The sequence below is a fragment of the Arctopsyche grandis genome, chromosome 2 (genome assembly GCF_051622035.1).
Source record: "Arctopsyche grandis isolate Sample6627 chromosome 2, ASM5162203v2, whole genome shotgun sequence".
NCBI lineage: Eukaryota > Metazoa > Arthropoda > Insecta > Trichoptera > Hydropsychidae > Arctopsyche > Arctopsyche grandis.
The window spans coordinates 107,025-132,742 of NC_135356.1; the positions used below are offsets into that span (position 1 = coordinate 107,025).

Genomic DNA, 25,718 nt, shown 5'->3' on the forward strand with positions numbered 1-25,718 from the left:
GGAGTGCAATTACTTATGCCGATGAAGGTTTTTAATCTGAAAACTTAAATAAGGAAAGTTTTGGCCCAAGTCGTGGCAAAATTGAACGCAAAGTATGCTCCTGGTGATGAATTTCGTTTACCAACGATAACAGAGTTTCACTTTTGTCTCCGTCTAAACATTTTGGGGTGCAATTACTTCTGCCAAAGAAGGTTTCTAATATGAAAACTTAAATAAGGAAAGTTTTGGCCCAAGTCGTGGCAAAATTGAACGCAAATTATGCTTCTGGTGATGAATTTCGTTTACCAACGATAAAAGAGAATCACTTTTGTCTCCGTCTTAACATTTTGGAGTGCAATTACTTATGCCGATGAAGGTTTTTAATCTGAAAACTTAAATAAGGAAAGTTTTGTCCAGAATCGTGGCATAATTGAATGCATATTATTGCTCTTGCGATGAATTTCGTTTACCAACGATAAAAGAGAATCACTTTTGTCTCCGTCTAAACATTTTGGAGTGCAATTACTTCTGCCGATGAAGGTTTTTACCTTGCGATGAATTTCGTTTAATGTCCAATAAAACTCATGGATGTACAAAAATACCTAGTTTATAAGTTTTTACGTCTTATTTTGTTGAGAGAAAATGATTAGGTGTTTGATGTTTGAAGTTGTGCAAAAAACTGGTTAACTGAATTGTTTTTGAAATGAAAAGGTAGCTCGGGTTCACCGGATACTTACTTAACTTAAAAAAATGATGACCATTATTTTCATTGATTGATTGAGTTTCCACTCGTGATCACATTAATAACAAAACGTTTATTAAAATAAGATGAAATAAATAAAAACACTCTTTTCATTTGAGAAAAAAATATATTTGTGACATTATATTTACAAATATAGAACAGGATGAACTGTTAATAGTTTTCATGAAATAAAGAATGTGTACAAATAATTCCACATATATGTACTTACATATGTACATACATATATAATATATAATAAATAAAAATGGAAATGCAAAACAAAAATCCTGTTTTAAGCCAACAGTGTTACCATTAAAAGGAAAACATTATATGTACATAATATTAAACAAGTTATGCATTTAAACAAGTTACTACTCATTTGAATTCAAGTTTCATTTTCATTATTAAACATTAAAACCAGTCAGTAAATGCATCGGTGCAATTAGCATATTAAAATCGAATCGTTTCGTTGAAATGGATCCAATAATCGTCCACGAGTCTCTATCGGGGCTGTATTCTAGCACCGACAAGTGATTACCTCCTGAAATAAATATGTATTAAATATTAATCACTTGCATACAAAAAACACACACACACAATAATGGTTGTTACAAAATCAAAATCAACTCACCGACGCAAACAATTTTATCGTCGTGGACGATAGCCTTATGCCCAAACCGTGCTTCAGGGAGACTAGCAACATATGTCCAGGTTTGAGCCTCCGGGTCATACCGTTCTACCGAGTCGTGTGTACTATTGCTATTGCTATTGCTGATAATATCGCAGGTGCCGCCAATTGCGTAGATATAACCTCCCAATGCAACAGCCTACAAAGTGAAACAGACTGAATATAACGATATATAATATATGTATGTATGTACAATATTCAAAATTCAATTTTTCTAAAATGATGACAATACAATACATACAATGTAAAATGGCGATTATGTAGACATAATCGATTTCAGAAAAAAATCCTGACAATACTTACAGCAAACCGGGCTCTCTTTTCGGCCATCGGCGGAGCGGCCGTCCATCTATTCCTGGCCACATTGAAAGTTTCCATGCTATTAAGGAATACCTCTTTGTCGTTTTTTCCACCTATTGCATATATGACACCGTCTAGTGCAACGGTGTCATGGAGATGTCGGCACTCCGACATATGGGATAGATAGGCCCAGTTTCTTGTATTGAAATCGTACCTTTGAAAAATCGTAAAAACTAGTTGTAATCCATTGTACAATATTAAAAAATCATCATAAATATTCACCAACCAACCAACCTATGTACACTCGTTTGTAAGTCTATGTCTTCAGTGGCAGCATTGGAACAGGGATTTTTTCCTCCTGAGATGAAAACATGGTCACCGACAACAGCGGTTGCAAAATCTTTTCTTCCATGTACCATTTGTGGAAGCGCCGTCACATCCTTTGTGGCAACATCCAAACTGTACATCTATTCAATATAAATATTATACATACGTATTATTATAACTGTATTGTTAATAAATTTGCATACAATAAGTGAACGACAATAAGGTAACAAAAGCAACGAGTTGCTGAATATTAATGAACTTACCTTTTGAAAAACCCAATGCCGGTATTGCAATCCCCCAAAGTAAACTTTTCAAAATATTGTTATAACAAATAGAATCTACATAAATGTTCGATTTATTGTCATTTCTTTCGTGACGGCACAAATTTGAAAGTTTAGTAATAAATTGAATAAACACCTCCTTCGATCGACGGCCAATCATTATTAAATATTGGTCTCGAAGAATGACCGTCTCGAAGGGATTATAAAATTTATTCATGTCGTAAAACGACAAACATTTCTGGAAATCTCCTCTTATTGTTTGGATTTCATTGGCAAGCTAAAAAAAAAACATTGAAAAATATACATAATTACATATACATATATCTATGTACATACATATGCATTTAAAGCATTTACATACAAACTAAACTTACTTTTGCCGAACGTCTTCCTACAATCAATATACCTCGTGTGCTCTTTCTAGGTTTTACATTTTGCAATGATAGACGTGGTCTCTTTTTTGGACTCATATTCCATTCAAGTAAATCCCACAATTGTTGACAGCATACACGATTGTAACAAAGAGGTTTCACTTCGTTTAAAATGAACTGAAACGAAACATTTATAACGTTCAGCAATTAATCGCATACCTTTTTAAATTTATTGTGCCGAGCACACATTAAAAACAAAATATTATATCAAGTAATGATTAGTACATTGTACATACATACATACATACATACATACATACATGTGTACATATGAAAGCACATTAAGAAAGTACAGTAAGAATTACATGTAATATATGTATGTACAATATACAAAACAAATTAAAAATATTATTACCTCTTTAGATAACAGACGAAATCTAACAAATTTAAATAAAGCATTCAAATGCTGCTTCCGATTGTCCCAGTCCTTTTGAACCCACAGCTTCAAGCCTATAAACACTTGCTCTTCTGTGGTGACATTTAAATCATTCGACTGCAGCAATTCCTCCAGTTGGTCAGCTTTTATATCGAGAAACGCTCTCCCTTGAATTATCTACAATGCAGACAGACAGACAGATTTCATGAATATTAAAAAATATAAATACACATACGTATGTATGACCTAAAATTATAATATACATACGTCAACATAATTTTTAGTTGTGTAAGCTCTCGTTTTTTCTAGCAATAAGAAATAACTATAATGCTTCGCAAAATTTCCGATTAACAAGAAGTTTTCAGTATTTAATGCGCTTTCTAGGAACGACACGCAATAATCCTCAAGTTTATAGCAGTGAATGTTTGTTCGCGAAAATTCAACTAACTGGATCGCCCCAAGAGGATCCAAATCTGCAAATATTGTAAAATTTGTCATTAGTACTAATTAGTACATATGTATTAATTCGTACGAACGAAGTTTAAATTCTCACCGAGTTTGCCTCTGTAGAAGTATTCAATAGCTTTGCTCAAAGTGTCCAGACGAAAATCGCCCCGATCGTCCAAGACAATTTCCTCCGGTGATGCTTCTAAGCGCTCCGCCAAATAGTCGCTGTGGCACATAACAATAAACTTGTGTACATTGAATCTGCAAACAGATTAAACATAAAACCTCGAGTTAACATATGTACATAATACATTAAATATTTGAAGCAAGACTAACCTTGCAGTGCCGACAACTAGCACAGTATCGCATTGCTCCTGTTCGACATACTTCCGATACATGTATTTCGAGAAAAGATGCGCATGCTGCACATCTATTTCGAAATCCGTTGAGTCACCAAAATTGGCACTAATTTCGGTCATATTGCTCCCGATGCTCATGTCTTTTCTAAAAATCAAATTATACAATAACAATAATATGAAAATCATACACCACCAAACCTCACCCATCTGAACATAACCAACACCGAAATCAAAGAATTGGACATTGCCAAAATATCCACAAAACAAGCTTACCTCACCATACCTAACCCAACATAACCTTACCATCACCGAAGTCAAAGAATTCGATATTGCCAAAATATCCACAAAAAGTTCTGATCCTACCAAACCTCACCCATCTGAACCTAACCATCACCGAAATCAATCTTGGACATTGCCAAAATATCCACAAAACGTGCTTACCTCACAATATTTAACACAACCTTACATAACCATCACCGAAGTCAAAGAATTCGACATTTCCAAAATATCCACAAAAAGTTCTTATCCTACCAAATCTCACCCATCTGAACCTAACCATCACCGAAATCAAAGAATTGGACATTGCTTAAATATCCACAAAACGTGCTTACCTCACAATACCTAACTTAACCTAACCTTACCATCACCGAAGTCAGAGAATTCGACATTGCCAAAATATCCACAAAAAGTTCATATCCTACCAAACCTCACCCATCTGAACCTAACCGTCACCGAAATCAAAGAATTGGACATTGCCAAAATATCCACAAAACAAGCTTACCTCACCATACCTAACCTAACATAACCTTACCATCACCGAAGTCAAAGAATTCGATATTGCCAAAATATCCACAAAAAGTTCTGATCCTACCAAACCTCACCCATCTGAACCTAACCATCACCGAAATCAAAGGTTTGGACATTGCCAAAATATCCACAAAACGTGCTTACCTCACAATACCTAGCACAACCTTACATTACCATCACCGAAGTCAAAGAATTCGACATTTCCAAAATATCCACAAAAAGTTCTTATCCTACCAAATCTCACCCATCTGAACCTAACCATCACCGAAATCAAAGAATTGGACATTGCCAAAATATCCACAAAACGTGCTTACCTCACAATACCTAACTTAACCTAACCTAACCATCACCGAAGTCAGAGAATTCGACATTGCCAAAATCTCCACAAAAAGTTCATACCCCACCAAACCTCACCCATCTGAACCTAACTAACACCGAAATCAAAGAATTGGACATTGCAAAAATATCCACAAAACGTATTTACCTCACAATACCTAACCCAACCTAACATAGCCATCACCGAAGTCAGAGAATTCGACATTGCCAAAATCTCCACAAAAAGTTCATATCCTACCAAACCTCACCCATCTGAACCTAACCGTCACTGAAATCAAAGAATTGGACATCGCCAAAATATCCACAAAACGTGCTTACCTCACAATACCTAACCCAAGCTAACATAACCATCACCGAAGTCAGAGAATTCGACATTGCCAAAATATCCACAAAAAGTTCTTATCCTACCAAACCTCACCCATCTGAACCTAACCATCACCGAAATCAAAAATTTAGACATTGCCAAAATATCCACAAAACGTGCTTACCTTACAATACCTAACCCAACCTAACCTAACCATCACTGAAGTCAGAGAATTCGAAATTGCCAAAATATCCACAAAAAATTCTTATCCTACCAAACCTCACCCATCTGAACCTTACCATCACAAAAATCAATGAATTCGACATTGCCAAAATATCCACAAAAAGTTCATACCCCACCAAACCTCACCCATCTGAACCTAACCAACACCGAAATATAAGAATTGGACACTGCTATAATATCCACAAAACGTGCTTACCTCACAATACCTCACCCATCTGAACCTAACCATCACCGAAATCAAAGAATTAGACATTGCCAAAATTTCCACAAAACGTGCTTACCTCACAATACCTAACCCAACCTAACCGAACCATCACCGAAGTCAGAGAATTCGACATTTTAAAAATATCCACAAAAAGTTCTTATCCTACCAAACCTCGACCATCTAAACCTTACCATCATAAAAATCAAAGAATTAGACATTGCCAAAATATCCACAAAACGTGCTTACCTCACAATACCTAACCCAACCTACCCTAACCATCACCGAATTCAGAGAATTCGACATTGCCAAAATATCCACAAAAAGTTCTTATCCTACCAAACCTCACCCATCTGAACCTTACCATCACAAAAATCAAAGAATTAGACATTGCCAAAATTTCCACAAAACGTGCTTACCTCACAATACCTAACCCAACCTAACCGAACCATCACCGAAGTCAGAGAATTCGACATTTCCAAAATATCCACAAAAAGTTCGTATCCTACCAAACCTCACCCATCTGAACCTAACCATCACCGAAATTAAAGAATTGGACATTGCCAAAATATCCACAAAACGTGCTTCCCTCACAATACCTAACGCAACCTAACCTAACCATCACCGAAGTCAGAGAATTCGACATTGCCAAAATATCCACAAAAAGTTCTTATCCTACCAAACCTTACCCATCTGAACCTAACCATCATCGAAATCAAAGAATTGGACATTGCCAAAATATCCACAAAACGTGCTTACCTAACTATACCTAATCCAACCTAACCTTACCATCACCGAAGTCAAAGAATTCGACATTGCCAAAATATCCATAAAAAATTCTGATCCTACCAAACCTCACCCATCTGAACCTAACCATCATCGAAATCAAAGAATTGGACATTGCCAAAATATCCACAAAACGTGTTTACCTCACCATACCGAACCCAACCTAACCTCACCATCACCAAAGTCAGAGAATTCGACATTGCCAAAATATCTTCAAAAAGATCATATCCTACCAAACCTCACCTATCTGAACCTAACCATCACCGAAATCAAAGAATTGGACATTGCCAAAATATCCACAAAACGTGCTTACCTCACAATAACTAACCCAACCTAACATAACCATCACCGAAGTCAAAGATTTCGACATTTCCAAAATATCCACAAAAAGTTCTTATCCTACCAAATCTCACCCATCTGAACCTAACCATCACCGAAATCAATGAATTGGACATTGCCAAAATATCCACAAAATGTGCTTACCTAACTATACCTAATCCAACCTAACCTTACCATCACCGAAGTCAAAGAATTCGACATTGCCAAAATATCCATAAAAAATTCTGATCCTACCAAACCTCACCCATCTGAACCTAACCATCATCGAAATCAAAGAATTGGACATTGCCAAAATATCCACAAAACGTGTTTACCTCACCATACCGAACCCAACCTAACCTCACCATCACCAAAGTCAGAGAATTCGACATTGCCAAAATATCTTCAAAAAGATCATATCCTACCAAACCTCACCTATCTGAACCTAACCATCACCGAAATCAAAGAATTGGACATTGCCAAAATATCCACAAAACGTGCTTACCTCACAATAACTAACCCAACCTAACATAACCATCACCGAAGTCAAAGATTTCGACATTTCCAAAATATCCACAAAAAGTTCTTATCCTACCAAATCTCACCCATCTGAACCTAACCATCACCGAAATCAATGAATTGGACATTGCCAAAATATCCACAAAATGTGCTTACCTCACAAAGCCTAACTCAACCTAACCTAACCATCCTCTAAGTCAGAGAATTCGACATTGCCAAAATATCCACAAAAAGTTCTTATCCTACCAAACCTCACCCATCTGAACCTAGCCATCACCGAAATCAAAGAATTGGACATTGCCAAAATATTTACAAAACTTGCTTACTTCACAATACCTAACCCAACCTAACCTCACCATCACCGAAGTCAAAGAATTCGACATCGCCAAAATATCCACAAAAAATTCTTATCCTACCAAACCTCACCCATCTGAACCTAACCATCACCGAAATCAAAGAATTAGACATTGCCAAAATATCCACAAAACGTGCTTACCTCACAATACCTAACCCAACCTAACCTAACCATCACCGAAGTCTGGGAATTCGACATCGCCAAAATATCCACAAAAAATTCTTATCCTACCAAACCTCACCCATCTGAACCTAACCATCACCGAAATCAAAGAATTGGACATTGCTAAAATATCCACAAAAATTTCATATCCTAAAAAAACCTCACCCATCTGAACCTTACCGTCACTGAAATCAAAGAATTGGACATTGCCAAAATATTCATAAAACGTGCTTACCTCACCATACCTTACTTAACCTAACCTAACCATCACCGAAGTCAAAGAATTCGACATTGCCAAAATATCCACAAAAAGTTCTTATCCTACCAAACCTCACCCATCTGAACCTTACCATCACAAAAATCATAGAAATGGACATTGCCAAAATTTCCACAAAACGTGCTTACCTCACAATACCTACCCCAACCTAACATAACCATCACCGAAGTCAGAGAATTCGACATTGCCAAAATATCCACAAAAAGTTCTTATCTTTCCAAACCTCACCCATCTGAACCTAACCATCACCGAAATCAAAGAATTGGACATTGCCAAAATATCCACAAAAATTTCATATCCTAAAAAAACCTCACCCATCTGAACCTTACCATCACCGAAGTCAAAGAATTCGACATTGCCAAAATATCCACAAAAAGTTCTTATCCTACCAAACCTCACCCATCTGAACCTTACCATCACAAAAATCATAGAATTGGACATTGCCAAAATATCCAAAAAACGTGCTTACCTCACCATACCGAACCCAACCTAACCTAACCATCACCAAAGTCAGAGAATTCGACATTGCCAAAATATCCACAAAAAGTTCGTATCCTACCAAACCTCACCCATCTGAACCTAACCATCACCGAAATTAAAGAATTGGACATTGCCAAAATATCCACAAAACGTGCTTCCCTCACAATACCTAACGCAACCTAACCTAACCATCACCGAAGTCAGAGAATTCAACATTGCCAAAATATCCACAAAAAGTTCTTATCCTACCAAACCTTACCCATCTGAACCTAACCATCATCGAAATCAAAGAATTGGACATTGCCAAAATATCCACAAAACGTGCTTACCTAACTATACCTAATCCAACCTAACCTTACCATCACCGAAGTCAAAGAATTCGACATTGCCAAAATATCCACAAAAAGTTCATACCCCACCAAACCTCACCCATCTGAACCTAACCAACACCGAAATATAAGAATTGGACACTGCTATAATATCCACAAAACGTGCTTACCTCACAATACCTCACCCATCTGAACCTAACCATCACCGAAATCAAAGAATTAGACATTTAGATTTTTAGAAAAGACATGAGCATCGGGAGCAATATGACCGAAATTAGTGCCAATTTTGGTGACTCAACGGATTTCGAAATAGATGTGCAGCATGCGCATCTTTTCTCGAAATACATGTATCGGAAGTATGTCGAACAGGAGCAATGCGATACTGTGCTAGTTGTCGGCACTGCAAGGTTAGTCTTGCTTCAAATATTTAATGTATTATGTACATATGTTAACTCGAGGTTTTATGTTTAATCTGTTTGCAGATTCAATGTACACAAGTTTATTGTTATGTGCCACAGCGACTATTTGGCGGAGCGCTTAGAAGCATCACCGGAGGAAATTGTCTTGGACGATCGGGGCGATTTTCGTCTGGACACTTTGAGCAAAGCTATTGAATACTTCTACAGAGGCAAACTCGGTGAGAATTTAAACTTCGTTCGTACGAATTAATACATATGTACTAATTAGTACTAATGACAAATTTTACAATATTTGCAGATTTGGATCCTCTTGGGGCGATCCAGTTAGTTGAATTTTCGCGAACAAACATTCACTGCTATAAACTTGAGGATTATTGCGTGTCGTTCCTAGAAAGCGCATTAAATACTGAAAACTTCTTGTTAATCGGAAATTTTGCGAAGCATTATAGTTATTTCTTATTGCTAGAAAAAACGAGAGCTTACACAACTAAAAATTATGTTGACGTATGTATATTATAATTTTAGGTCATACATACGTATGTGTATTTATATTTTTTAATATTCATGAAATCTGTCTGTCTGTCTGCATTGTAGATAATTCAAGGGAGAGCGTTTCTCGATATAAAAGCTGACCAACTGGAGGAATTGCTGCAGTCGAATGATTTAAATGTCACCACAGAAGAGCAAGTGTTTATAGGCTTGAAGCTGTGGGTTCAAAAGGACTGGGACAATCGGAAGCAGCATTTGAATGCTTTATTTAAATTTGTTAGATTTCGTCTGTTATCTAAAGAGGTAATAATATTTTTAATTTGTTTTGTATATTGTACATACATATATTACATGTAATTCTTACTGTACTTTCTTAATGTGCTTTCATATGTACACATGTATGTATGTATGTATGTATGTATGTATGTACAATGTACTAATCATTACTTGATATAATATTTTGTTTTTAATGTGTGCTCGGCACAATAAATTTAAAAAGGTATGCGATTAATTGCTGAACGTTATAAATGTTTCGTTTCAGTTCATTTTAAACGAAGTGAAACCTCTTTGTTACAATCGTGTATGCTGTCAACAATTGTGGGATTTACTTGAATGGAATATGAGTCCAAAAAAGAGACCACGTCTATCATTGCAAAATGTAAAACCTAGAAAGAGCACACGAGGTATATTGATTGTAGGAAGACGTTCGGCAAAAGTAAGTTTAGTTTGTATGTAAATGCTTTAAATGCATATGTATGTACATAGATATATGTATATGTAATTATGTATATTTTTCAATGTTTTTTTTTTAGCTTGCCAATGAAATCCAAACAATAAGAGGAGATTTCCAGAAATGTTTGTCGTTTTACGACATGAATAAATTTTATAATCCCTTCGAGACGGTCATTCTTCGAGACCAATATTTAATAATGATTGGCCGTCGATCGAAGGAGGTGTTTATTCAATTTATTACTAAACTTTCAAATTTGTGCCGTCACGAAAGAAATGACAATAAATCGAACATTTATGTAGATTCTATTTGTTATAACAATATTTTGAAAAGTTTACTTTGGGGGATTGCAATACCGGCATTGGGTTTTTCAAAAGGTAAGTTCATTAATATTCAGCAACTCGTTGCTTTTGTTACCTTATTGTCGTTCACTTATTGTATGCAAATTTATTAACAATACAGTTATAATAATACGTATGTATAATATTTATATTGAATAGATGTACAGTTTGGATGTTGCCACAAAGGATGTGACGGCGCTTCCACAAATGGTACATGGAAGAAAAGATTTTGCAACCGCTGTTGTCGGTGACCATGTTTTCATCTCAGGAGGAAAAAATCCCTGTTCCAATGCTGCCACTGAAGACATAGACTTACAAACGAGTGTACATAGGTTGGTTGGTTGGTGAATATTTATGATGATTTTTTAATATTGTACAATGGATTACAACTAGTTTTTACGATTTTTCAAAGGTACGATTTCAATACAAGAAACTGGGCCTATCTATCCCATATGTCGGAGTGCCGACATCTCCATGACACCGTTGCACTAGACGGTGTCATATATGCAATAGGTGGAAAAAACGACAAAGAGGTATTCCTTAATAGCATGGAAACTTTCAATGTGGCCAGGAATAGATGGACGGCCGCTCCGCCGATGGCCGAAAAGAGAGCCCGGTTTGCTGTAAGTATTGTCAGGATTTTTTTCTGAAATCGATTATGTCTACATAATCGCCATTTTACATTGTATGTATTGTATTGTCATCATTTTAGAAAAATTGAATTTTGAATATTGTACATACATACATATATTATATATCGTTATATTCAGTCTGTTTCACTTTGTAGGCTGTTGCATTGGGAGGTTATATCTACGCAATTGGCGGCACCTGCGATATTATCAGCAATAGCAATAGCAATAGTACACACGACTCGGTAGAACGGTATGACCCGGAGGCTCAAACCTGGACATATGTTGCTAGTCTCCCTGAAGCACGGTTTGGGCATAAGGCTATCGTCCACGACGATAAAATTGTTTGCGTCGGTGAGTTGATTTTGATTTTGTAACAACCATTATTGTGTGTGTGTGTTTTTTGTATGCAAGTGATTAATATTTAATACATATTTATTTCAGGAGGTAATCACTTGTCGGTGCTAGAATACAGCCCCGATAGAGACTCGTGGACGATTATTGGATCCATTTCAACGAAACGATTCGATTTTAATATGCTAATTGCACCGATGCATTTACTGACTGGTTTTAATGTTTAATAATGAAAATGAAACTTGAATTCAAATGAGTAGTAACTTGTTTAAATGCATAACTTGTTTAATATTATGTACATATAATGTTTTCCTTTTAATGGTAACACTGTTGGCTTAAAACAGGATTTTTGTTTTGCATTTCCATTTTTATTTATTATATATTATATATGTATGTACATATGTAAGTACATATATGTGGAATTATTTGTACACATTCTTTATTTCATGAAAACTATTAACAGTTCATCCTGTTCTATATTTGTAAATATAATGTCACAAATATATTTTTTTCTCAAATGAAAAGAGTGTTTTTATTTATTTCATCTTATTTTAATAAACGTTTTGTTATTAATGTGATCACGAGTGGAAACTCAATCAATCAATGAAAATAATGGTCATCATTTTTTTAAGTTAAGTAAGTATCCGGTGAACCCGAGCTACCTTTTCATTTCAAAAACAATTCAGTTAACCAGTTTTTTGCACAACTTCAAACATCAAACACCTAATCATTTTCTCTCAACAAAATAAGACGTAAAAACTTATAAACTAGGTATTTTTGTACATCCATGAGTTTTATTGGACATTAAACGAAATTCATCGCAAGGTAAAAACCTTCATCGGCAGAAGTAATTGCACTCCAAAATGTTTAGACGGAGACAAAAGTGATTCTCTTTTATCGTTGGTAAACGAAATTCATCGCAAGAGCAATAATATGCATTCAATTATGCCACGATTCTGGACAAAACTTTCCTTATTTAAGTTTTCAGATTAAAAACCTTCATCGGCATAAGTAATTGCACTCCAAAATGTTAAGACGGAGACAAAAGTGATTCTCTTTTATCGTTGGTAAACGAAATTCATCACCAGAAGCATAATTTGCGTTCAATTTTGCCACGACTTGGGCCAAAACTTTCCTTATTTAAGTTTTCATATTAGAAACCTTCTTTGGCAGAAGTAATTGCACCCCAAAATGTTTAGACGGAGACAAAAGTGAAACTCTGTTATCGTTGGTAAACGAAATTCATCACCAGGAGCATACTTTGCGTTCAATTTTGCCACGACTTGGGCCAAAACTTTCCTTATTTAAGTTTTCAGATTAAAAACCTTCATCGGCATAAGTAATTGCACTCCAAAATGTTTAAACGGAGACAAAAGTGATTCTCTTTTATCGTTGGTAAACGAAATTCATCACCAGGAGCATACTTTGCGTTCAATTATGCCATCACTTGGGCCAAAACTTTCCTTATTTAAGTTTTCAGATTAAAAACCTTCTTTGGCAGAAGTATATGCACTCCAAAATGTTTAAACGGAGACAAAAGTGATTCTCTTTTATCGTTGGTAAACGAAATTCATCACCAGGAGCATACTTTGCGTTCAATTATGCCATCACTTGGGCCAAAACTTTCCTTATTTAAGTTTTCAGATTAAAAACCTTCATCGGCATAAGTTATTGCACTCCAAAATGTTAAGACGGAGACAAAAGTTATTCTCTTTTATCGTTGGTAAACGAAATTCATCACCAGCAGCATAATTTGCGTTCAATTTTGCCACGACTTGGGCGAAAACTTTCCTTATTTAAGTTTTCAGATTAAAAACCTTCATCGGCATAAGTAATTGCACTCCAAAATGTTAAGACGGAGACAAAAGTGATTCTCTTTTATCGTTGGTAAACGAAATTCATCGCAAGAGCAATAATATGCATTCAATTATGCCACGATTCTGGACAAAACATTCCTTTTTTGAGTATTCAGATCGAAATCCTTCTTCCACAGAAGTAATTGCACTCCAAAATGTTTAGACGGAGACAAAAGTGATTCTCTGTTATCGTTGGTTAACGAAATTCATCACCAGGAGCATACTTTGCGTTCAATTTAAGTTTTCAGATTAAAAACCTGCCGATGAGGCAGAAGTAATTGCACTCGAAAATGTTTAGACGGAACGGAGACAAAGGTGATTCTCTTTTATCGTTGGTTCATGAAACGAAATTCATGATTCAAAACTCGAAATTCGTAATTCGAAATTCGAAATTCGAAATTCGAATTCAACGAACAGCGTGTTGTTGCGCTGTCAGTCTAGTCGCTGCCTCGCACGATGTCGGGCGCTTCCGCTTCTGCTTCTGCTTCTGCCTCTGCCTTTGCTTCTGCTTCTGCTTCTGCTTCCCGGTGAGTGTTCTCATATTAATTCAATACCACACTAACACTAACCAGCTTCGTTAGAGTTCACTTCAGTTCACTTACGTCACGCGTCGCAGACTCTGTCTGTTTGCGAACTGTCACTTTGCGAAAACTCTTCCGCGCGCCAAAACACCCCTCGCCACTGGGATGGGACGATTGCTGGGACGATTGCGGTTTCATACATTCGCGCTGTCATACCCAATGCGAAATGCATGTTCCTTTCTCGTCTCCGTCTCCGTCTCCGTCTCCGTCTCGCGCTTTAATCCTTTCAATTTTCATTCATTCAATTTCACTGCGGACGCGCGCGCGTCTTCTCATTATAATTATTTATTGCGATGCGATATTTTACAAAATGTCATATGTAAATACATATTGTGGGTCTCGACATTGCGTAGCCGTCGCGACAACTACGGGATGTAGCTGTCCAGATGGGCTGGCCACCGGACTCTCCTGCCAGTCCGTGTGGTTGCTTGTCGGCCAGTTTCTTGCTGTGGTTCTGCATTTTCTTGGGGGGCTCTCCGCTGCTTTCCATGTATGCCGGCTTTATGCGGTCTACCGATACGGTGACATTGGAATCCTTAATTCTCAGTGTGAAGAACTTCGGTCCCTTCTTCAACACTGGCTGTAACGGACCCTTGGCAGCATCGTGTCTCAGGAACACCTGATCACTGGTGTGCAGGTCTTTGTTGGTTGATCTGAAGGTTGATCTTGTTCCATGGCGCCGCGGTGGACTGGCGTTTCTCAACCTCGCCCCATTTGGGACCGCAATCTCTCTGCTAGTTCCGCTGTGTTGGGTCCTCCGTTTCGTTGTGGAGCCAGAAACTCTCCCGGTAGCCGTAGCGGTTGACCATATACCAGTTCTGCTGACGTGGCATTGAGGTCTTATCGGATACCATGCCGATCGGATCCCCAGTAACACTGTCGGTAGGGCTTCCGTCCACCCTTCGTCTTGGTGGCACATGATCTATGTGTGTGTGTATGTTTGCATGTGTGTATGTGTGTATTTGTGTGTGTGTATGTGTGTACGTATGCATGTGTGTATGTGTGTATTATGTATGTGTGTGTGTGTGTATGCATGTATGTATGTACGTATGTATGTTTGTATGTATGCATGCATGTATGCATGCATGTATGTATGTATGTATGTATTTGTTTGTGTATGTGTGTATTTGTGTGTGTGTGTATGTGTGTATTATGTATGTGTGTGTTTGTATGTATGCATGCATGTATGTATGTATGTATGTACGTATGTATGTTTGTATGTATGCATGCATGTTTGTATGTATGCGGCGGAAATTCAACATAGCCAGGTTCAACAGCAACTCTTCAGAACAACAACGTTCTCAAAATTTTTGGTGTCAACAAATGGCAACGTACCCTGTTATTGCTAAGAAAGCTCTGGAGATTTTCATACCGTTTGTTACTACATATCTTTGCGAGCAATCCTTTTCGAGGATGCTGGACATAAAAACGAATAAAAGGAACAGACTTTGTTGCGAAAATAACATGAGAGTGGCACTTGCCAATGTGAAGCCGCGCATTTCTGAACTAGTCTCTGAAAGGCAACAGCAGAAGCCATACTGATTTGCAGTAAATATTCATTATTATGTTTTTGTGTGAAAATCATGTTTTAATGGTTTTGTTCTTTGAACACAGTGATGTTGATGCACGGTTCATTTTGTGCACCAGTAAAATATATACCTATGTTTTGAATTTGAAAAAAATCATATTTTATTATTCCAATTAAGAGGGGTTCGGTGAATACGCATATGAAACTGGTGGGGTTCAGTACCTCCAATAAGGTTAAGAACCACTGATCTAGTAGCAGCATACTAGTAACATCCTATACGTTTCGATTAATGATTTATGATTTCACTTCATAACTGAGGGGACTCGGTATTTCTAAACAATGAGAGTTGTCATGATCAGCAAGCAATTGATCTAAAACCGGGATTTTTGGGTGTCCCAAAGTTCTTTTCGGGACGCCGGGACAAGCCCGGAATACTGAAACGCCTGGCAGGGCTATTTATATTCCAAAATCCTTAAACCGATATCGTTTGATGATTTTGTTAATAATACATTACAATTTTATTTTATTTTTATATATATATTTTTTGTTTTCAGAAATAGTTATACTTCTATTCTTCGGTTGAAGTGTGAAAAGCTTAAATACGAGATAGAGAATATCAAAATACAACGACAAGTATTGAGTATGTCTAGAAAAAATATTTTACTTCATATTGAAAATCTTAACATGAAATTCGTGCGTTTGAATTATGATATTTGTGAGCTAAAAAATCAAATGATAGTCAAATGTGATAATGAAATAAAACCTGTGAATGAAGACGATGCGGTACCCATAACACCTAAAGTAATTTTTTTTGTGTATTAATTAACCTTGAACTTGAACTGACTATCTACAATGTACTACATATTAATTTATTGTAATATTTATATTTTCAGGAAGAGGTTTTTGTTCTTGACAACCAAACAAATGCGGAAAACCGAGTACCATACATTTTGCTACTGAAAAGTAAAAATAAATGTGCATCACGAAAACGGGTATACATTGAGAAAATATTTGATACAGAAATCAAGGAGTGTTTTGAGATTATCAGCGTTGATCCTTTCGAAATATCGCCGGTTAATAATGATATAACACTTAAAGAGGAACACTATGAGGCAATGAAGCCATGCGTAATCAGGGGGCTTTCAAGTTGTAAAAATTTAATTCCGTGCATCACCGTTCAAGAATCTAAGAATTCAAAACAGCGCGCCTCCAGCAAAAATGGCATGAACGAGTCGACGACTAATTCAGACAAAAATAATGAATCTCCAAAAGTTGTTGAAGAAAGAAAAGGAAAAAATGTTATCGACCTAACGGATAGTGAGGAATCGTTTGCAAACTGTGTACAAAATACCGATGTATCGGCCAAAAGAAAAAATGAGACTGAAAGTAGTAGTAGTATGAAAGTTTTGAAAAAATGTGTCACAGTTCAAGATAGTTCAGTTGAAACTACTACGGAGATCACTAAAACTACAACGACAACGAAAGTTTTGAATCTTCCTAATATTAAAATAGATTTGGATGATGGTGTTATTGAAATTAATTAATTTAAAGAAATTATTATTTTGATTTTGTTTGAATCTCATATGGAATATTTTCCATAATACAATAACAAATTGCATTATCTTTTTATACACTTGGAATCGATTTGAAATTGACCTATTTTATTTTCAACTAAATTTTATACCTAGAAATACTACATTGAATGGGTGGGCGTAAATATGTAACTGAATTTCATATTAAAAACCTATGAAATTCTACAGACGACGAGCGTTTATAACTCCAGCATGTTATAATTTATTTAGAACGCTAAAACTATATACATTTCTAAGATATGTAATTTTTTTACATACAAACATTTACATAAAGGTTGCCAGATTTTCAAAAAAAGCATACCTGAATTTTATTAAAATATATTTTTTTCAATATACTATAATATTTAATGTTAACTTTCAATAACATTTTTTTTTTATTATAAAACAGCACAAACCATAAAAAATATCACAAATCTTTTGAATATTTTTCAATTCCAGTTTCATTTTTCAAAATATTTTCTGCATGTTCATTTCAAGTCTTTAAAAATTCGCGAAACTGCATGATATATTAGAATTTTATTTTTCTATCAACTCCAAGGTATTCAGCAACGGACGATTACATTCTTTCTGCAAAGCCGTCGTCAAAACTAAAAATTCGTACTAATGCTGCATTTGAGTAGGGAATCAAATAATTATAAGATGTTATTTTATAAAAATTGGTTACTTTTTAATTACTTTTAAAATGTTTTACCGATTTTTCGTTAGTCGATCATTTGGTCTTGTCTATCTCTATTCATAAATTTAATTTTTGTATTTCTTCCAATAAATCCAAGGGATTCCCAGAACTATGTATGCCATCGTATACGCCACTTTAAAACTCTCATTGTTTCCATTTTTTCTTACTAAGCATTCAAAAACTGCAATTATATTAACTCATTTACAACACCATCTTTACAGTTGTCTTTGACCGTATAAATTATCAGATCAATATTTCTCAAACTGTGGTGATTGTTGTATTCAATTTTGTATAAAATTTATATACTTAAACCTTTTGAGTGCTGACGTCTTTTTTTTTTAAAGCCCACCACGCTGAAAATTAGAATTATTTAGAAATCCAATAGAAAGCACGTATAAAAACCCTAGATAACTCTCGCCGACGATTTCGAGTTTTGTAAAGGTGTGTTTAGACTCTAATACATCTTGCAACAATATAAAATAAACAAAAGAAGTCTATTAATGAATGTATTTTTCCAAAACTAGTTCCATCTTCTTCATTGTTGTTAAAATGTAATGCTCACAATTTAAATGCCAAGCCACAATCTAAAATACTCAGCAGTTAGGGATTTCCATCGAGAAATTCTGTTATGGTTATAAATTCAGAAATTCCAGTGTCAACCAAGTCTTTATAAACATTGACACAGATTACACGACCCATGTTCAATGCATTTATTTTTTCAATGCAACCTGGAAAGGCTTAGCGGGTAGTATTCTTGTTTATTTTTAACATACTCAAAAAAACAACGCCGATAGTCATATTTCAGGCTGATGGGCTTGTTGGCATAACGCCGATCGGCGTTGGTCAGCATTCAAGGGTTAACGTAATAAACGATATATTTTAGATCATTGATATGTATGCTACGCGAGAAAAAAAATCATTTCAATATCTGAGGATTTGAAATCTTTTTTGAATTTTGGAATATCGATAAATTCTTTGGTAAAATAATCAAGCTTTAACTATAGAAATATAATTTTTTTTTAAATTTATTTATCGATATTTTGGAAAAAATATATGCTGGTATATCTATGATTGGATAATCTATGATTGGAATATTGAAACTAAACCTATTAAATAATATTTTTTTGTATGAAGTGTGAAGGATTTAAAAACATACGCTGTATTGATAGCCTTTGAATGAAGTTAATAAATTAATAATACAGCGGATGTCTTTACGGTCCATAGTGAGTTAATAAAGTTAATGTCTCTCTTGAGTTCCATTTAAAAATTTTCTTTGCAAATCGAGACGCAGGATTACAGTTACTAAATCGGGACATCCAACCCTGTTTACATAATATATATTTATATGACGTACATATATGTGGGTGGAATTCCTGAATAGATGACGCTATTCAGGACCACGATGGGATGTGGCGGTGGAATTGAAGATCAAACACGTGCGTTTTCAGTCATGTTGTTTATTAAAACGACACCACGCGGTGGTTTAACGACCAACCGCCCCCAGTGGAAGGTTAACTTCTACTAACTGTAAAATAGCGGTCCTTTCGCGCCCTCTGCCACTTTTCCATCCCCTCTCTACAATCGGTCGTAACATACCCTTTCTCAGCCATAGCCCATACATCAGCCTTTCGTTCAATCCCAACACTACATATACGTACATGTATTGTTTCTTACGTAACTTCAAATTTCTCATTAAATATGTATATTTTTATGACCTTGCCTGTCTGTTATCCTTTACTTCTTACAAAGTCTTAATTTGATCTTAGAATTTCTGAAATGGATTAAAAAAGATAATAATGAGAACAAATTACTGTTTTTTTTTTATCATTTATTCGTTTCATTGTATACAATGGCTATGACTATGTTTTAATTATATTTTGAAATATTTAAGAAATTAGTAATCTCACAAGTTTATCTTAGTATTAGTAAATTTTTTATAATAATTAATTATATTCAAATTTTATTAGATATGTTTAAATTTCTAGATCTTCTGATGAGAGCATCCAATTCCTATTGATAAGCACTTGGACTACAGGAGATACTAACATGAACTCCTGCGGCACTAGTACTTAGAAATAAGGAAGGATAGTTTCGTGAAAAGTATTAATCACTGCAGATTAATTTCTTTTACGTATTATAGTAATGTTTTTATGTACAATTTAAGTTGATATGTATAATATTTTTTTGATTTTTCGTTATAAATACGTATGTGTATAAGGATTTTCTTAAACATAATATGTAGGTTTGCATATATGTATGTGTGTATTGTATATGCATTATGTATGATATTATTTTCTTCTTGTGCTCGTTATTCATTAAGTGTCTTCTTCCGGTCAGTCATGCCACTCGTTTATTTATCATTTTCAATTGGTGTAAGTGATGAATAAAGCTTACACAGAATCACATCACAAAATTAATGATGTTATTGTAAGCCACCTATGTAATTGTAAACTGCTCATGTTTCGAATTTTGTATCGCCAGCGCGTGTATTACAAATAAAATATATTTTAAATATTAAAACATGTTTCAATACAACCAATTAATAATGTAATATTGTAAAATATGTAACACAGTCTCTTACCTGATACGAGCGCTTATGAAAATATCACTATTATGCAAGCCGCTGTTTATTAATCACAATTTGACCTGTTTGATAACCGAAGTATACTTTTGAATATACATAAAAAAGCCATTTTAAAGCATCGTAACATTTGGCTCATTGATTATGTGACGGGATTCTTTCACATTGCACCTCGGTAGTCGAAACTTTGAGTTTCCATTATTTAGCAGTGTTCATTTAGTTTATTTCGTTTACCAACTATAAAAAAGTATCACTTTTGTCTCTGTCGACCCATGTTAGAGTGCAAGTACCTCTGGCGAAGAAGGTTTTTAATGTGAAAACTTAAATAAGGAAAGTTTTGGCCTTAGTCATGGCATAATTTAAAGCATATTATAGCCCTTGCGATGAATTTCGTTTACCAACGATAAAAAAGTATCACTTTGGTCTCCGTCGACACATTTTAGAGTGCAAATACTTCTGCAGAAGAAGGTTTTTATCTGAAAACTTAAATAAGGAAAGTGATGATTTTCGTTTACCAACGATAAAAGAGTATCACTTTTGTCTCCGTCTAAACATTTTGGAGTGCAATTACTTCTGTGGAAGAAGGATTTCGATCTGAATACTCAAATAAGGAATGTTATGTCCCGAATCGTGGCATAAGTGAATGCATATTATTGCTCTTGCGATGAATTTCGTTTACCAACGATAAAAGAGAATCACTTTTGTCTCCGTCTAAACATTTTGGAGTGCAAATACTTCTGCCGAAGAAGGTCTCTAATCTGAAAACTTAAATAGGGAAAGTTTTGGCCCAAGTCGTGGCAAAATTGAACGCAAAGTATGCTCCTGGTTATGAATTTCGTTTACCAACGATAAAAGAGAATCACTTTTGTCTTCGTCTAAACATTTTGGAGTGCAATTACTTCTGTGGAAGAAGGATTTTGATCTGAATACTCAAATAAGGAATGTTTTGTCTAGAATCGTGGCATAATTGAATGCATATTATTGCTCTTGCGATGAATTTCGTTTACCAACGATTAAAGAGAATCACTTTTGTCTCCGTCTAAACATTTTTGAGTGCAAATACTTCTGTCGAAGAAGGTTTCTAATCTGAAAACTTAAATAAAGAAAGTTTTGGCCAAAGTCATGGCAAAATTGAACGCAAAGTATGCTCCTGGTGATGAATTTCGTTTACCAACGATAACAGAGTATCACTTTTGTCTCCTTCTAAACATTTTGGAGTGCAATTACTTCTGTGGAAGAAGGATTTCGATCTGAATACTCAAATATGGAATGTTTTGTCCAGATTCGTGGCATAATTGAATGCATATTATTGCTCTTGTCCAATTATTATTGCTCTTCTCAATGTCCAATTCTTTGATTTCGGTGATGGTTAGGTTCAGTTGGGTTAGGTTTGGTGGGGTAAGAACGTTTTGTGGATATTTTGGCATTGTCGAATTCTTTGATTTCGGTGTTGGTTAGGTTCAGATGGGTGAGGTTTGGTGGGGTATGAACTTTTTGTGGATATTTTGGCAATGTCGAATTCTCTGACTTCGGTGATGGTTAGGTTAGGTTGGGTTAGGTATTGTGAGGTAAGCACGTTTTGTGGATATTTTGGCAATGTCCAATTCTATGATTTTTGTGATGGTAAGGTTCAGATGGGTGAGGTTTGGTAGGATAAGAACTTTTTGTGGATATTTTGGCAATGTCGAATTCTTTGACTTCGGTGATGGTAAGGTTAGGTTGGGTTAGGTATTGTGAGGTAAGCACGTTTTGTGGATATTTTGGCAATGTCTAATTCTTTGATTTTTGTGATGGTAAGGTTTAGATGGTCGAGGTTTGGTAGGATAAGAACTTTTTGTGGATATTTTGGCAATGTCGAATTCTCTGACTTCGGTGATGGTTAGGTTAGGTTGGGTTAGGTATTGTGAGGTAAGCACGTTTTGTGGATATTATAGCAGTGTCCAATTCTTATATTTCGGTGTTGGTTAGGTTCAGTTGGGTGAGGTTTGGTGGGGTATGATCTTTTTGTGGATATTTTGGCAATGTCGAATTCATTGATTTTTGTGATGGTAAGGTTCAGATGGGTGAGGTTTGGTAGGATAAGAATTTTTTGTGGATATTTTGGCAATTTCGAATTCTCTGACTTCAGTGATGGTTAGGTTAGGTTGGGTTAGGTATTGTAAGGTAAGCACGTTTTGTGGATATTTTGGCAATGTCCAATTCTTTGATTTCAGTGACGGTTAGGTTCAGATGGGTGAGGTTTGGTAGGATAAGAACTTTTTGTGGATATTTTGGCAATGTCGAATTCTCTGACTTCGGTGATGGTTAGGTTAGGTTGGGTTAGGTATTGTGAGGTAAGCACGTTTTGTGGATATTATAGCAGTGTCCAATTCTTATATTTCGGTGTTGGTTAGGTTCAGTTGGGTGAGGTTTGGTGGGGTATGATCTTTTTGTGGATATTTTGGCAATGTCGAATTCATTGATTTCGGTGATGGTTAGGTTCAGATGGGTGAGTATTAGTAGGATAAGAACTTTTTGTGGATATTTTGGCAATGTCGAATTCTCTGACTTCGGTGATGGTTATGTTAGCTTGGGTTAGGTATTGTGAGGTAAGCTCGTTTTGTGGATATTTTGGCGATGTCCAATTCTTTGATTTCGATGATGGTTAGGTTCAGATGGGTGAGGTTTGGTAGGATCAGAATTTTTTATGGATATTTTGGCAATGTCGAATTCTTTGACTTCGGTGATGGTAAGGTTAGGTTGGATTAGGTATAGTTAGGTAAGCACGTTTTGTGGATATTTTGGCAATGTCCAATTCTTTGATTTCGATGATGGTTAGGTTCAGATGGGTAAGGTTTGGTAGGATAAGAACTTTTTGTGGATATTTTGGCAATGTTGAATTCTCTGACTTCGGTGATGGTTAGGTTAGGTTGCGTTAGGTATTGTGAGGGAAGCACGTTTTGTGGATATTTTGGCAATGTCCAATTCTTTAATTTCGGTGATGGTTAGGTTCAGATGGGTGAGGTTTGGTAGGATACGAACTTTTTGTGGATATTTTGGCAATGTCGAATTCTCTGACTTTGGTGATGGTTAGGTTAGGTTGGGTTCGGTATGGTGAGGTAAGCACGTTTTTTGGATATTTTGGCAATGTCCAATTCTATGATTTTTGTGATGGTAAGGTTCAGATGGGTGAGGTTTGGTAGGATAAGAACTTTTTGTGGATATTTTGGCAATGTCCAATTCTTTGATTTCAGTGACGGTAAGGTTCAGATGGGTGAGGTTTTTTTAGGATATGAAATTTTTGTGGATATTTTAGCAATGTCCAATTCTTTGATTTCGGTGATGGTTAGGTTCAGATGGGTGAGGTTTGGTAGGATCAGAATTTTTTATGGATATTTTGGCAATGTCGAATTCTTTGACTTCGGTGATGGTAAGGTTAGGTTGGATTAGGTATAGTTAGGTAAGCACGTTTTGTGGATATTTTGGCAATGTCCAATTCTTTGATTTCGATGATGGTTAGGTTCAGATGGGTAAGGTTTGGTAGGATAAGAACTTTTTGTGGATATTTTGGCAATGTTGAATTCTCTGACTTCGGTGATGGTTAGGTTAGGTTGCGTTAGGTATTGTGAGGGAAGCACGTTTTGTGGATATTTTGGCAATGTCCAATTCTTTAATTTCGGTGATGGTTAGGTTCAGATGGGTGAGGTTTGGTAGGATACGAACTTTTTGTGGATATTTTGGCAATGTCGAATTCTCTGACTTTGGTGATGGTTAGGTTAGGTTGGGTTCGGTATGGTGAGGTAAGCACGTTTTTTGGATATTTTGGCAATGTCCAATTCTATGATTTTTGTGATGGTAAGGTTCAGATGGGTGAGGTTTGGTAGGATAAGAACTTTTTGTGGATATTTTGGCAATGTCCAATTCTTTGATTTCAGTGACGGTAAGGTTCAGATGGGTGAGGTTTTTTTAGGATATGAAATTTTTGTGGATATTTTAGCAATGTCCAATTCTTTGATTTCGGTGATGGTTAGGTTCAGATGGGTGAGGTTTGGTAGGATCAGAATTTTTTATGGATATTTTGGCAATGTCGAATTCTTTGACTTCGGTGATGGTAAGGTTAGGTTGGATTAGGTATAGTTAGGTAAGCACGTTTTGTGGATATTTTGGCAATGTCCAATTCTTTGATTTCGATGATGGTTAGGTTCAGATGGGTAAGGTTTGGTAGGATAAGAACTTTTTGTGGATATTTTGGCAATGTTGAATTCTCTGACTTCGGTGATGGTTAGGTTAGGTTGCGTTAGGTATTGTGAGGGAAGCACGTTTTGTGGATATTTTGGCAATGTCCAATTCTTTAATTTCGGTGATGGTTAGGTTCAGATGGGTGAGGTTTGGTAGGATACGAACTTTTTGTGGATATTTTGGCAATGTCGAATTCTCTGACTTTGGTGATGGTTAGGTTAGGTTGGGTTCGGTATGGTGAGGTAAGCACGTTTTTTGGATATTTTGGCAATGTCCAATTCTATGATTTTTGTGATGGTAAGGTTCAGATGGGTGAGGTTTGGTAGGATAAGAACTTTTTGTGGATATTTTGGCAATGTCGAATTCTTTGACTTCGGTGATGGTAAGGTTCAGATGGGTGAGGTTTTTTTAGGATATGAAATTTTTGTGGATATTTTGGCAATGTCCAATTCTTTGATTTCGGTGATGGTTAGGTTCAGATGGGTGAGGTTTGGAAAGATAAGAACTTTTTGTGGATATTTTGGCAATGTCGAATTCTCTGACTTCGGTGATGGTTATGTTAGGTTGGGGTAGGTATTGTGAGGTAAGCACGTTTTGTGGAAATTTTGGCAATGTCCATTTCTATGATTTTTGTGATGGTAAGGTTCAGATGGGTGAGGTTTGGTAGGATAAGAAC

The 25,718-nt window shown here is 35.8% G+C and overlaps 4 protein-coding genes across 5 annotated transcripts; 3 read left to right on the forward strand and 1 right to left on the reverse strand.

Moving 5' to 3' along the window:
* Positions 1–832: 832 nt before the first annotated feature.
* Positions 833–4,100, reverse strand: LOC143922666 (kelch-like protein 1). Its single transcript, XM_077446000.1, has 10 exons — positions 3,908–4,100; positions 3,678–3,832; positions 3,392–3,597; positions 3,104–3,301; positions 2,692–2,865; positions 2,300–2,594; positions 2,004–2,176; positions 1,713–1,923; positions 1,353–1,548; positions 833–1,262 (listed from the first exon to the last, which is right to left on the reverse strand). The coding sequence occupies exons 1-7, from the start codon at positions 4,066–4,068 to the stop codon at positions 2,085–2,087; spliced, it is 1,281 nt and encodes a 426-aa protein (XP_077302126.1). The 5' UTR covers positions 4,069–4,100; the 3' UTR covers positions 833–1,262; positions 1,353–1,548; positions 1,713–1,923; positions 2,004–2,084.
* A 5,194-nt stretch (positions 4,101–9,294) lies between these two features.
* On the forward strand, positions 9,295–10,932 carry LOC143922793 (kelch-like protein 1). Its single transcript, XM_077446122.1, has 7 exons — positions 9,295–9,455; positions 9,531–9,685; positions 9,766–9,971; positions 10,062–10,259; positions 10,498–10,671; positions 10,769–10,811; positions 10,856–10,932. The coding sequence occupies exons 1-7, from the start codon at positions 9,295–9,297 to the stop codon at positions 10,930–10,932; spliced, it is 1,014 nt and encodes a 337-aa protein (XP_077302248.1).
* On the forward strand, positions 9,445–12,530 carry LOC143922683 (kelch-like protein 23). Of its 2 annotated transcripts, XM_077446018.1 has the most exons (9): positions 9,445–9,685; positions 9,766–9,971; positions 10,062–10,259; positions 10,498–10,671; positions 10,769–11,063; positions 11,187–11,359; positions 11,440–11,650; positions 11,815–12,010; positions 12,101–12,530. In XM_077446018.1, exons 6-9 carry the CDS (start codon positions 11,187–11,189, stop codon positions 12,235–12,237), a joined length of 717 nt encoding a protein of 238 aa, XP_077302144.1. In that variant the 5' UTR covers positions 9,445–9,685; positions 9,766–9,971; positions 10,062–10,259; positions 10,498–10,671; positions 10,769–11,063; the 3' UTR covers positions 12,238–12,530. The 2 variants fall into 2 exon arrangements, with proteins under 2 accessions (XP_077302144.1, XP_077302145.1); XM_077446019.1 differs by having other exon boundaries at positions 9,676–9,971.
* Positions 12,531–14,270: 1,740 nt separating this feature from the next.
* LOC143922899 (uncharacterized) lies at positions 14,271–20,759 on the forward strand. The gene is made up of 3 exons (XM_077446298.1): positions 14,271–14,393; positions 16,530–16,776; positions 16,869–20,759. Exons 1-3 carry the CDS (start codon positions 14,323–14,325, stop codon positions 17,517–17,519), a joined length of 969 nt encoding a protein of 322 aa, XP_077302424.1. The 5' UTR covers positions 14,271–14,322; the 3' UTR covers positions 17,520–20,759.
* Positions 20,760–25,718: the final 4,959 nt, after the last annotated feature.